At 42.6% G+C, this 14027-nt stretch overlaps 1 protein-coding gene across 1 annotated transcript; it reads left to right on the top strand.

Moving 5' to 3' along the window:
* The first annotated feature begins 9215 nt into the window (after positions 1–9215).
* Positions 9216–13674, top strand: LOC125464941 (elongation factor 1-alpha 1-like). Its single transcript, XM_048557886.2, has 8 exons — positions 9216–9348; positions 10657–10818; positions 10998–11177; positions 11555–11851; positions 12025–12175; positions 12293–12549; positions 12982–13216; positions 13309–13674. Exons 2-8 carry the CDS (start codon positions 10675–10677, stop codon positions 13425–13427), a joined length of 1383 nt encoding a protein of 460 aa, XP_048413843.1. The 5' UTR covers positions 9216–9348; positions 10657–10674; the 3' UTR covers positions 13428–13674.
* The last annotated feature ends 353 nt before the right edge of the window (positions 13675–14027 follow it).

The following is a 14027-nucleotide window of genomic DNA, read 5'->3' as shown; positions in this document are numbered from 1 at the left end:
GATTCCTGTCTTGCACAGCATTTTTAATTCTATTTAAGCAATATTTTACTTCTTTATCTTCCTACCAATGTGATAATATCTCAGTTTCACATATTATAAACCATTTATCAAATGTTTGCTTTCTCACTTTATCCATATCTCTTTGCAGATTTTTAGTGTCCACTTCACAACTTGCTATCTGATCTGTCTTCATTTTACCAGCAAATGTGGTAAAAATACACTCTGTTTTGACATCCATGTTGATCATACAGGTTGTAAGTTGTTGAGACTAATCCCTAGTTGCTGTCTGCCAACCTGAAAATAACCTATTTAGTCTATCTATTTTCTGTTAGTTAACCAATCCTCTAACCAAAAATATATTACCCAATATAGTGGGCTACTGTGTAGTAACTCAGTACAGAGAGGGCAGGTATCCAGTCTGGGAGGATGTTCGTGTTCTGTGACAGGGTTGTGGGATGGATTGGTGTTGAGTCTGATTTAGTTGGAGGTGTTGGGGAGGGCTTTTTGAGCAGAAAGGGTAGCATGTCAAGCAGTAGGGGATGGTGTATTGGATTGCGTCTTGGAAAAGAGTAAAGGGATGGTTTAGTGTAGAATTTGGAAAGTAGGAGAGCCCAGCAGCAGCTGATCTAGAGCAGCAGAGAAAGGGACGTCCAGCAGTTTGCGAAGGATGGGATTAGGCCTGGAGTGGGGAGGGGATAAATTTAGCAACAGGGTTGGGAAGGGTCACTTTACAGTCAGGGTGTGGGGATGTAAGTAGTTGGGGAGATGCAACTGAGGGTGTGTGAGGTAAATATGGGGTCAGTTAAACAGTTCCTCGTAAATTAGACTATGTATTTAATAGTTTAATCTTTCCTCAGTAACTGTTCACTTAATTTGTTCAGAACCCTCCAAAATCTCAGTTTAGATGGCAACATTCAGAGGGTTACATGTGTAGATGAATTGCCCAACTGAATCTGCATTTGCCAGGCAATTCCTTCAGAATCTACTGCAGTGGGAATTCCATGGCGGCTCCATGCGCAACACCATCTATGCTGGAATAATGACAGTCTGGCCATCAGAAAATCTGTGCCATGAAAGCACACAAATCACCTGGAATTGTACAAACAAATTACTGCAGAAAGTTGGAATCTGTACTGAAAACAACAAATGCTGGACATTATAGTAGGTCAAGACAGCATCCATGGAGAAAGAACAAGCTAACATTTCAAACCTAGATGACTGTTCATCAGTGAAACGTTAGTTTGCAGTCTTTCCATGAATACTGTCTGACCCGCTGTGATCTCCAGCATCTGTTGTTTTCACCAGGAATTGTCCTGGCACTGGAAATGACAATGGAAACCGAACCCTGTCAACCCTGAACAGTCATCATTGCTAATATCTGGCGACTGGTGCTAAACATGGATGAGCTAAGTCACAGACTAGTCAAGCATCAGCTAGGCATATTTGTAATCATGGAATTATATGTTACAGTGTCCTGGATACCACCATCATCATCCCTAAGTGTGCCTTGTCCCACTACCAGGACATAACCACTAGAGATAGCAGCACAACTATATACAGTCAAGAATTAGTTTCTCTAAGGATCTTTAACATTGACTCTTGACCCACCTATGAACCATTACCTTTTTATTGAACACTACTTAGAAAAAACAGTGAGCGTGACATGGGCATAGAATGTATTCTAGATGGAAGACCATGAAAGACTGGTAATATTTTGTCACATATCAGTAGAAGTGACCACTGTGCAAATTTCTGTCTTCACACTGAGAATACCTTCATCACTTGTTGTGGCTGTATCACCGTGCTAAATGGGATAGATTTGGAACAGATATAGAAACTCAAAACAGGAAATCCTTAAAGCACTCTGTGCCATCATGAACAGAATTGTATTCAACCACAACCTGTAAACACATACCTGGCATATACCCCACTCTACCAATACTCAGGATTAATAGAATTTTGCAGGAGAATAGAATCAGGAATTCTGTTTTAAAAGGAAACTTTGACATTTTACTGACTCACTATATCAATAAGTAGATAAATAAATATTTAGATAAATAATGAGGTTTAAAGTGTAAAAGAATATATATGTAACATTTTTGTTCTTACTGAAGGATAAAATGTTGTTAACTCTGTAAATGTTAACTTAAAAGCAAGAAATTCAAAACATGGTTCAAAAGATCAGCTAAGATTAAAAAAGCAGGAGATTGTTTAAATGATTTGTTACAGTTATGCAGATCTATTGCTTCATTCATCTTTTGGAATCAAAGACAACTGATTTATTAATTTGATATTCTGTAACATAGGGAAAAGTGCATGTACAGGGTAAAAACCAAAAGAGAAATGTTACTTCAAAATTCTCCTGTTTCCATAATTCAAAATCTGAAAGCTGTAACATCTTATTTATAACAAACTCAAATGCCAGAAACTTGGGCCATTTGATGCCTGTTTAAAGAACTGAAAAAAAAACAACTTGCAATTATGTAATGACAGATTATCACACCTGGTAAGTACCATTTCTGACTTGGAAACAGTATTATCTTGCTTAGCCATTACCTCTGTCCCCATCAATCCATTCTGTTTGTTGGCAATTAAATCAAAAATCTACAAAATCAACTGTAGCCTCAACTCACCACCCATATGCATTCTCCTCCAGCTTCATATTATTACCTTTGTCTGTTCAGTCTCCAAGTCTATCTCCCTTCATGCACTCTTTCACACTCTCAGTGGTGTACAAAGTTTTTTTGAACAGGTTGGCCCTTTCAGTTGAACTAGTTCTGAAGAATGTACACTGGATTCAAAATGTTACGTGTGCTTTCTCTCCACAGATGCTGCCAGATCTGTGGAGATTTTCTAGCAATTTCTGTTTTTGTACTTGATTTCCAGCATCTGTAGTTCTTTGATTTTTCTTGGCCCTTTCAGTTCTTGCCTTGTAAATCCTTTTCAGTCTCCTGAAAATGAATATCAATGTTATTACTCATCATGAAGCAATTTTATAAGAATTAAATTTGAGGCATACGCTGTCAATCATCCAATAATGTAAAAATATACAGCATGACAAACAATTTACAGCTTAGAAAGAAGCCGTTTTTACCAACAGGTAGTGTTTACCCTCCTCATATTTTTTCATCTAACCCCATTAACATACAGTTTCATTGATTTCTCCCTCTTTTCTAACATCCTCTTTAAATGCACCTGTGCTCATTGCCTCAATTTATGGTAGCAAGTTTCACATTCTAACAATGCTAGGTAAAGATGTTTCTCCTGAATCCATTATTGTCTTTATTAGTGAATTCATCACTTTTATGGCCCCATTTCTGTTATGGAATTGTCTTCTGTAGATCTGCTGTACCAAACCCTTCCATTATCTTAAAAATTATTTCAGCAAGTCAATAGGTTTGGCAGCGTCTGTGGATAGAGAAACAGAGTTAACATTTCAAGTCCAAATTACTCCAAAAAATGTCTTCAGAGATGCTGTCAGACCTGTTGAATTTTGCCCACACGTTGTTTTAAAGTCTGACAACAGTATTCCTCACTGCTGCTGAGTCTCGGCTAAAATTATACAATAAAATACTATACTGGGACTTTAGTCAGCAGTGTTTTGGCAACATCTTTAAGATATGATAGTGTAAACTTCTATCTGTTGTTTAAAACCGCAGCACGTAATGGTTTGTGGCAGTGCTAGTACTTTGTGTGCAAGTCATTTATTTCTGTTTTTCTTTTAAACCCTCTTGCCTCTATCATCTAATTCAATACAAGAGATGGTTTAACAATTTTTTTAATCACAGAATTATTGGCATCACTGTTATGAAAATGCATAAAAGCTAGGAAGTGCCTGACTTATGCCAGTAAGTTGAGGACTTCTTAGGCGTATACAAATTTTGTGATTTCTGGTGGAATTTGCAGTCAATCTTCCAGAATATGGAGTCAAAATGTGACCTCAAAGCTATGAATGTAAGTGGATTCAGATAAATCTAATGTAATATGCCTATTCCATAAGCAAAATTAAACCAACTTGTTTGGGCATGTATGACATTCCTCCGGGTAAGTGGGATCTTAACCCCGACTTTCTTGCACAGAAGAAGGGACATTACCATTGTACCACAAGGCCCTCAAACATGCCTATTCTACGTCAAGTTGATGGCAATCAAGTTAATTACTACCCTGGTCGTTGGAGCTAAAAATTAGACTCTGCTTTCTATCTTCTAAATGAACTGTGCCAGCTTCTACCTCATAAGCAGCAAGTGATGATTGCTAGCCTTGTGATTATTAAAGGGGATACAGCTGTATATGCATGTTTCTCATGCCTGAAATTTTCTGGCCAAGTTTTATTTCAGCTGTGACATTCCTCCTTTGTATCTATTTACCCCTGTGATTACAATAATACTGTACTCTGAAACCAGTGGGTCTAGCAGCCATGTCCAAACACCATATTAGTCTGCTTTATTTGTCACTAACTGAAAAAAGATTAATTGCTCATAAAAGGTTAGATCATAGAGCAGTACAGCACCAAAACAGGCCCTTTGGCACACCGTGTCTGTGCCAACCATAATGCCATTTTAAATTAATACCATCTGTCTGTCATGATCCATATCCCTGAGTTCCTTACCTGTTCATGTGTCTAAATGTCTGTTTAAACTCTGCTAACATAACTATTTTTACTACTTTCCCTAGCACCATGTTCCAGACAGCTACACCTTATTTAAAAAAAACTTCCCTCACACATCTCCCTTAAACTTTTCCCCACCCGCCTTAAACCTATTTCCACCTAGTATTTGACATTTCCAGCACGCAAAAAGACTATGACTACCTACCGATTAATGTCCCTTCTAATTTCATATACATTTATCAGATTTCTGGTCAGCCTCTGATGCTCTAGTGAGTACAATCCAGATGTGTGCAACCTCTCCTTATAGCTAATACCCTCCAATCCAAGCCACATCCTGCTAAACTTCTTTTACACCCTCTCCAAAATCGCTACTTCATTCCTATTGTGGGGGAACCAGAAAGTTTGAGACACTGGAGTTTACTTTGAATTTTAAGAATTACACAATTCATATTTAAAAATAAGTATAAAGAAGAGTCAAAATTATATATATGACAATTCCCTCATTTGATATTTAAAAGAATTTCTTTAATGAAATATCAAATGGTCTGCTTGGACACCACTGAATTAGTTTTGTGCCAGTGCTAAAGTTATATAATAAATTAAGCCACCTGCAGTAATAGTTATTGTGCCAAAATGTGTCAGGAGCAAAGATGATGTGGGTTATAGGCAAATTTGGAATTTTGATACTGACTTTGATCTAAGGCTGATCCAAAGCTTCTAACATAAGAATAGTACTATAGTGGCAATCTTTGCCAAATATTTTACTGCAAACTTTTCCATAATTACCATTATTCTGTGTATGTGTAATGCCTCTTTGTCTTGCAGCTGGTTGCCATGGCCAAACATGAGTTCAACTCCAAAACCAGGACTTGACCATAGTAATAAGATAATAAAATGTGAGGCTGGATGAACACAGCAGGCCAAGCAGCATCTCAGGAGCACAAAAGCTGACGTTTCGGGCCTAGACCCTTCATCAGAGAGGGGGATGGGGGGAGGGAACTGGAATAAATAGGGAGAGAGGGGGAGGCGGACCGAAGATGGAGAGTAAAGAAGATAGGTGGAGAGAGTGTAGGTGGGGAGGTAGGGAGGGGATAGGTCAGTCCAGGGAAGACGGACAGGCCAAGGAGGTGGGATGAGGTTAGTAGGTAGCGGGGGGTGCGGCTTGGGGTGGGAGGAAGGGATGGGTGAGAGGAAGAACCGGTTAGGGAGGCAGAGACCGGTTGGACTGGTTTTGGGATGCAGTGGGTGGGGGGGAAGAGCTGGGCTGGTTGTGTGGTGCAGTGGGGGGAGGGGACGAACTGGGCTGGTTGAGGGATGCAGTAGGGGAAGGGTTAGGGTTAGGGTTCGGGCAGCCCTCCGCTCCCTCCGCTCCAACCCCAACCTCACCATCAAACCCGCAGACAAGGGTGGCGCAGTGGTAGTATGGCGCACTGACCTCTACATCGCCGAGGCCAGACGCCAACTCTCCGACACCACCTCCTACCGCCTCCTCGATCATGACCCCACACCCGAGCACCAAACCATCATCTCCAACACCATTCACGACCTCATCACCTCAGGGGACCTCCCACCCACAGCCTCCAACCTCATTGTTCCCCAACCCCGCACGGCCCGTTTCTATCTCCTTCCCAAAATCCACAAACCTGCCTGCCCTGGTCGACCCATCGTCTCAGCCTGCTCCTGCCCCACCGAACTCATCTCCACCTATCTGGACTCCATTTTCTCCCCTTTGGTCCAGGAACTCCCCACCTACGTCCGTGACACCACCCACGCCCTCCACCTCCTCCAGGACTTCCAATTCCCTGGCCCCCAACACCTCATATTCACCATGGACGTCCAGTCCCTGTACACCTGCATTCCGCATGGAGATGGCCTCAAGGCCCTCCGCTTCTTCCTGTCCCGCAGGCCCGACCAGTCCCCCTCCACCGACACTCTCATCCGCCTAGCTGAACTCGTCCTCACACTCAACAACTTCTCTTTTGACTCCTCCCACTTCCTACAGACTAAGGGGGTGGCCATGGGCCCCAGCTATGCCTGCCTCTTTGTAGGTTACGTGGAACAGTCCCTCTTCCGCACCTACACAGGCCCCAAACCCCACCTCTTCCTCCGGTACATTGATGACTGTATCGGCGCCGCCTCTTGCTCCCCAGAGGAGCTCGAACAGTTCATCCACTTCACCAACACCTTCCACCCCAACCTTCAGTTCACCTGGGCCATCTCCAGCACATCCCTCACCTTCCTGGACCTCTCAGTCTCCATCTCAGGCAACCAGCTTGTAACTGATGTCCACTTCAAGCCCACCGACTCCCACAGCTACCTAGAATACACCTCCTCCCACCCACCCTCCTGCAAAAATTCCATCCCCTATTCCCAATTCCTCTGCCTCCGCCGCATCTGCTCCCACGACTAGACATTCCACTCCCGCACATCCCAGATGTCCAAGTTCTTTAAGGACCGCAACTTTCCCCCCACAGTGATCGAGAACGCCCTTGACCGCGTCTCCCGCATTTCCCGCGACACATCCCTCACACCCCGCCCCCGCCACAACCGCCCCAAGAGGATCCCCCTCGTTCTCACACACCACCCTACCAACCTCCGGATACAACGCATTATCCTCCGACACTTCCGCCATTTACAATCCGACCCCACCACCCAAGACATTTTTCCATCCCCTCCCCTGTCTGCTTTCCGGAGAGACCACTCTCTCCGCGACTCCCTTGTTCGCTCCACACTGCCCTCCAACCCCACCACACCCGGCACCTTCCCCTGCAACCGCAGGAAATGCTACACTTGTCCCCACACCTCCTCCCTCACCCCCATCCCAGGCCCCAAGATGACATTCCACATCAAGCAGAGGTTCACCTGCACATCTACCAATGTGGTATACTGCATCCACTGTACCCGGTGCGGCTTCCTCTACATTGGGGAAACCAAGCGGAGGCTTGGGGACCGCTTTGCAGAACACCTCCGCTCAGTTCGCAAAAAACAACTGCACCTCCCAGTCGCAAACCATTTCCACTCCCCCTCCCATTCTCTTGATGACATGTCCATCATGGGCCTCCTGCACTGCCACAATGATGCCACCCGAAGGTTGCAGGAACAGCAACTCATATTCCGCCTGGGAACCCTGCAGCCATATGGTATCAATGTGGACTTCACCAGTTTCAAAATCTCCCCTTCCCCTACTGCATCCCTCAACCAGCCCAGTTCGTCCCCTCCCCCCACTGCACCACACAACCAGCCCAGCTCTTCCCCCCCACCCACTGCATCCCAAAACCAGTCCAACCGGTCTCTGCCTCCCTAACCGGTTCTTCCTCTCACCCATCCCTTCCTCCCACCCCAAGCCGCACCCCCCCGCTACCTACTAACCTCATCCCACCTCCTTGACCTGTCCGTCTTCCCTGGACTGACCTATCCCCTCCCTACCTCCCCACCTACACTCTCTCCACCTATCTTCTTTACTCTCCATCTTCGGTCCGCCTCCCCCTCTCTCCCTATTTATTCCAGTTCCCTCCCCCCATCCCCCTCTCTGATGAAGGGTCTAGGCCCGAAACGTCAGCTTTTGTGCTCCTGAGATGCTGCTTGGCCTGCTGTGTTCATCCAGCCTCACATTTTATTATCTTGGAATCTCCAGCATCTGCAGTCCCCATTATCTCTTGACCATTGTAGCTTGTCAAGATTTGCTTTTGTAAAAAGTGTACTTATGATAAATGACTATTCAATTACAACAAAGCCACTATTTCCCCTGAATAAACCAGGACATTTAACTCAGATAAATGTTTCATTAATGTTCAAAGCTATTGAATACATAGTATGTGGGAGCAATTTTTCATTTGCAGCTGGAGACTGCACTAGAAAGTTAATGTATAACCATGAGAAATGATCATGAAAGATTTGACCATTAAAAGTGGAGTTGTGTAATTGGATAATTTCTGTTGATTGCCAGTACTCTTTTGTGCTTTTATTTTTGTTCACTTAGTTCGGTATTGAAAATGACATGCATACCTGTGAATATATATAAATCAAAAACAGACTTTTACGCTCATTATCTTCAGATTTGAATATTATAATGTGGCCATATTCAAAAATGAACTGATGGAATTATTCTATGAGACATATTCAGCAACCTTAGCCTCGCATTTCCAACACTTCGTCTTTTTTCTTTTTATGTTAACACTAGATTTACGGTCTCGTTTTGACACTTGTGGTCTAATTAGTAAATTGTATTTTTAATGGGGGGAAAGGATCAGAATTAACTATGTTTTGTTTTCTGAAAAATACTTTAAATCTCAGTGACAAAAACAAAAGGCTAATAGTAGTAATTTTAATTGGATTTCTGCCATCTGGTTTAAACTTCAGAAAGTTCTCGAGGCTTTGGGGAAGACACTGAAAGACGTCAAAACCGGATGGGTGGCAACCCTTACCAGTCCTGGGCAAAGAGTTTCTATGGAAGGTCTACTTTTTTTGTACAAAAACATGCATTGAAAGTGTATGAGGCGTTTATTCTAAATAAACAGAAATATTGCATGCTGAAAAGAGCATAGAAAAAGCAAAGTGGGCGTGGGGAAGATAACATTTTTCCGCCATTGAGGGGTAAAGGGGGCGGGTAGCAGGAATGTGCTTTTGTCGTCAGCGGCCCGCCCGCCTTCCTGTGGCCTATAAATTACAGCGACGCCATCTCTTCCATCCTTTAGCCTGCGTGTCAGTCGAAGGGAGGTTTGCAGCTTTATTGCTGAACGGTAACTATCGCATCAGAAACCGTGAAACTACCAGAAGCTTACCAATTGTTGGTTAGGAGCAGATGCAGGTCTTGGTTATTTTGTAGCATTGGATGAAGGTGGATTTTTAAACGCTTCCCCCCCCCCCTTATGAATTCGACTGAATGGGACATTCTCAGAACGCCATCACTGCATTTTCGGCCTACTATAGTTAATCCGCTTTTGTAACAGCTGAAGTTGTGAATTCTTTGGGGGTGGGTGGTTCAGGTGTCGTGCGCGCGTTTAACCACCGCCATTTTCTTTACTAAGGCAATTGAGGTAACTGCTTGTAAGTTTGTGTTTTAATTTTTCATGTGTTGACATTGGTATTGAAAGAAGAAATCGCAGTTTTTACATTTTTTGTTTTTGGTACGCTTTTTCCGTTTAGTAGATGAACTGGGGCCACTCGTGATCGCGGCCTAGAAGGCGGCTTTTGTTGCGATGAGAATGTGCAGGGCCCCGACAATCCGCTTCAATCCGCGTTTATAAAATGGCCAACCGGTGATGTCCAACCGATTTTCAGTGGCCACTTGGTGCCTTCTAATTTTTCGGTGGTGCATTTCCCGCAGTTTTGTTGGCGTTTTGATCTGGTTTGGGTCCTAGTGTGGAAGATGGAGAAAGTGCGGCGGCTCCATTGTTCCGGCCTTGGCTGATGCAATAATGGCTTCTCGGAGTAGGGTCATTTGTTCCGGCTTGGAGTCGGGCACCGCCTCTGCGCCGCTTTTGTGGGAATCCATTTACTGTCGGACAACACGCTCCGACTCCCGATGCCTTCTCATCGAAGCGAAAGGCTTTTTCTTTTCCCCCTGACTCGTGGAGGGTGGTTTCGAGGAATTGGCCGTTTCAATTTTTATAAGTTTATCTGGTTTCCGGCGATTTTTGTCGGCCACATGCCTTCAAAAGCAGCTCCCCACGCCTTCACCTCAATTACCTTCTACCTGGTAGAGAGCGATCTGGTGTTGGCTGAAATTCCAGTGTCGGGGCCCTCACTCAGTCCGTGAGTCACTTGCCACGTCTCCAATTGACTCACCGGCAGGATGTTACATCTTCTTCACTCCAGGCTGACTCTTTCTAGCCCCCGGTGAAACAGCATTTTTAAAATAAAGTCCGCCTTTTTTTAATGTTGTGGTGACTGGATCTGACTGTCTATTTGACAAAGACAAAACAGCTCAATATGAGTTGATTGCATGTCATTATCATGTGAAACCTTGCACATTAGGTATGCCTTCTGTTTAGGCATATCAAGTTTGTGAAGCAATTTGATGATGTTTGTCTTCCTTTCTACAACAGCATTCTCACGAACTCAAGATGGGCAAGGAAAAGACACACATCAATATTGTTGTCATTGGACATGTCGATTCTGGCAAATCAACAACCACTGGCCATCTCATTTATAAATGTGGTGGAATTGATAAAAGAACCATTGAGAAATTTGAAAAGGAAGCTGCTGAGGTTTGTGAAATGCATTTTCTCTGTCATTTGACTTTAATGGTTGCTTTTGTTTTATGGATATAAAGGGGGAATTGTTAGTAATCCTGTTAATGAATCAAGTTTGTTCAGTGTTGAAAAGTTTTTAATTAGTATTCCTGGGCTTATTTTTTGCTGTACACTAATTTTTTTTATTCCTTTAGATGGGCAAAGGATCTTTCAAATATGCCTGGGTCTTGGACAAGCTGAAGGCTGAACGTGAACGTGGTATTACCATTGACATTGCTCTCTGGAAGTTTGAAACATCCAAGTACTACATTACCATCATTGATGCCCCAGGACATAGGGACTTTATCAAGAATATGATTACTGGAACATCACAGGTATGCAATCTGTAAGGTAGCAGGTATTTGGTATCTTTGCTTTTTATATGTCTAGGAACATCCTGGTTTGTGTTAACAGCATCTATGCATTCATAAGATGACTATTTCCCAACCTAGTTTTCATTCCTGAGCTATATCTTTAATACAAGTAATATTGCTTAAGAATATATAGCACATCTTGGGGCAAATTGGTACCTTAATGCAGTGTAATTGATACACACTTGCAAATACTTAATCCTAGCACTGCTCCACAACTGGTTCATTTTCAGGTTAGCAAACTGTCATCATCTGAATTGATGTCCAACAAAGCCTGTTTTCAGATTGCAGTTTTGAAGAGATTGACCCCTTTAATTATCAACGGATCTGCTTTCTCCTAGGCTGACTGTGCTGTGTTGATTGTTGCTGCTGGTGTGGGTGAGTTTGAAGCTGGCATATCAAAGAATGGACAAACAAGAGAGCATGCTCTGCTTGCCTACACACTGGGTGTGAAGCAACTCATTATTGGTATCAACAAGATGGACTCCACGGAACCACCATACAGCGAGGATAGATACAAGGAAATCGTAAAAGAAGTCAGCACGTATATCAAGAAGATCGGCTACAATCCAGACAGTGTTCCTTTTGTTCCCATCTCTGGTTGGCATGGTGACAACATGTTGGAAGTCAGTGGGAAAGTAAGCATCTAGTAATTGAGCACAATGCCTCAAATCTGTATTACGTACCCATTGTGTATCACTTGAGTACTTAACATGTAATTACTCTTGTTTCTTGGGTTGGAATAAGTGAATTTAATTTGGATGTCAGTGCAAACGTGCTATATGCTAATTTTTTTTCCTCCTTTTCAAAGATGTCCTGGTTCAAGGGTTGGAAAATTGAGAAGAATAAGGAAACTAAAACAGGCAGTACCCTTCTGGAGGCCCTAGACTGCATTCAGCCTCCAGAACGCCCTACAGCTAAACCCCTCCGTCTCCCCTTGCAGGATGTCTACAAGATTGGTGGTATGTTCTACTGTATTAATGTTTTCTGTGGAAACTGTATCTCGAGCTTGAATTTAAGTACTCATACTGCACTTAAAATTCTTTATAATAGTTTTTTCTCTTTGGTATTTGTGATAGGTATTGGCACAGTACCAGTTGGTCGTGTTGAGACAGGTATTCTTAAACCTGGTATGGTGGTGCAGTTTGCTCCTGCTAACATTATCACTGAAGTGAAATCTGTGGAAATGCATCATGAAGCTCTTTCAGAAGCTGGTCCTGGTGACAATGTTGGTTTCAACATTAAGAACGTTGCTGTGAAGGATATTCGCCGTGGTAACGTTGCTGGTGACAGCAAAAGTGATCCTCCACTGGAAGCAGCTTCCTTTGTTGCACAGGTGGGAAAATATTAGTTTCCCAATTAATTTCAGTACTAATTTTCCTACCCTGCAGCTGACCAGTTATCCTGAGACTTGAGCTTGAATGTCATATGGCTTGAAAGAGGTCATTCCTAATGTATTAATTTTATCGGTGATATTAGGCTGTTTGAAATTGGCCTGTTTTGATCATTGTTCATGATTGGCCTCATCCTGGTTTTTTTAGTGTTTATGCAATAGGCAGCTGTTCCTTTGGTACGTTTTTTGTTTGTCATATTCCTTTAAAACTTTGGGATCTCTTCAGTGTTAGAACCCAAAATAGTTCAACGAGACACTCTGGCTATATACAGGTAGATGCCTGGAATTTGGGGTCTAAATCCAGACAGCCCTAGTTGCCTACTCTTGTAAATTTTATTTGTCAAGTTACTAATCCATGTTCTTGGGTTTTTAAAGGTTATTATCCTGAACCACCCTGGACAAATCAATGCTGGTTATGCCCCAGTACTTGATTGTCATACTGCCCACGTTGCCTGCAAGTTTAGTGAGCTGAGGGAGAAAATTGATCGTCGTTCTGGCAAAAAGTTGGAAGATGGCCCTAAATTTGTGAAGTCTGGAGATGCAGCCATTGTAGATATGACTCCAAGCAAGCCCATGTGTGTGGAAAGCTTCTCTGCATATCCACCTCTTGGTATGTTTGCACTTCTGACAAATGATTTGTTCTCAAATTGCACATATTCACTTCTTGTAGATTGGACTGATGTGATTTTTTTTTTGGTCCAGGTCGTTTTGCTGTCCGTGACATGAGACAGACTGTGGCTGTTGGTGTGATCAAGAGTGTTACTAAGAAAGAGTCGGCTATGAGAACTACCAAGGCTGCAACTAAATGTTTAAAGAAGTGAATATCACTATCAGTCACTCTAGTTCAGCAGGCCCTGTCAAGACTGACGCCACCAAAATGTTTGTTCGTTACCAGCCAAATATGTGTGTTGATGAGAGACTGGATATTGATTAAGATGCATCGCAAAAAATTCAGAAGGAAAGGAGGAATGAAGGAATCAGTGTCATTACAAATGCCCTTTTCCTTTTCATTTGAGTGATTATAACTATTATGGTTGTGTAACAATTAAAACTAATGAACATCTAGAATGTGTTGAATGACTTCTTCCCAAAAGTGATGAGTGCATTAATCTCCAGTACAGCAGTCCAGTCTTAATAAGGACATTCAGTTTAAAAGATTTTGTTAATCTTGATTTCTGTTCATGAAACAGTACACTTGAAGGAAACAAGAATTCTAATAGGCCTTCTATAAGGTACCACATCACAGGTTTCTACACAAATTCAATAGAGGTAACATGAACACGTTCACTAACAAAGTCTTTAAAATCAGTGAAGTGTGATCATAAGATTACATTGCCAAATTGGGAATTGTCTTTGGAAGCTACAAATTTGAAGGGTTGCATCCCTTTTGATAAATGGCAAAGAAGTTGCTGTACCTGTTT

Source organism: Stegostoma tigrinum, chromosome 24 (assembly GCF_030684315.1).
Source record: "Stegostoma tigrinum isolate sSteTig4 chromosome 24, sSteTig4.hap1, whole genome shotgun sequence".
Classification (NCBI taxonomy): domain Eukaryota; kingdom Metazoa; phylum Chordata; class Chondrichthyes; order Orectolobiformes; family Stegostomatidae; genus Stegostoma; species Stegostoma tigrinum.
This window is presented reverse-complemented; position numbering and strand designations above follow the sequence as displayed.

Bases quoted from the DNA above. Each gene is read 5' to 3' on its own strand.
- LOC125464941 (XM_048557886.2), top strand. From the start codon at position 10,675: ATGGGCAAGGAAAAGACACACATCAATATTGTTGTCATTGGACATGTC. The intron at 11,178-11,554 runs GTATGCAATCTG...GCTTTCTCCTAG, and splicing joins TGATTACTGGAACATCACAG to GCTGACTGTGCTGTGTTGAT. The intron at 11,852-12,024 runs GTAAGCATCTAG...TCCTTTTCAAAG, and splicing joins TGTTGGAAGTCAGTGGGAAA to ATGTCCTGGTTCAAGGGTTG.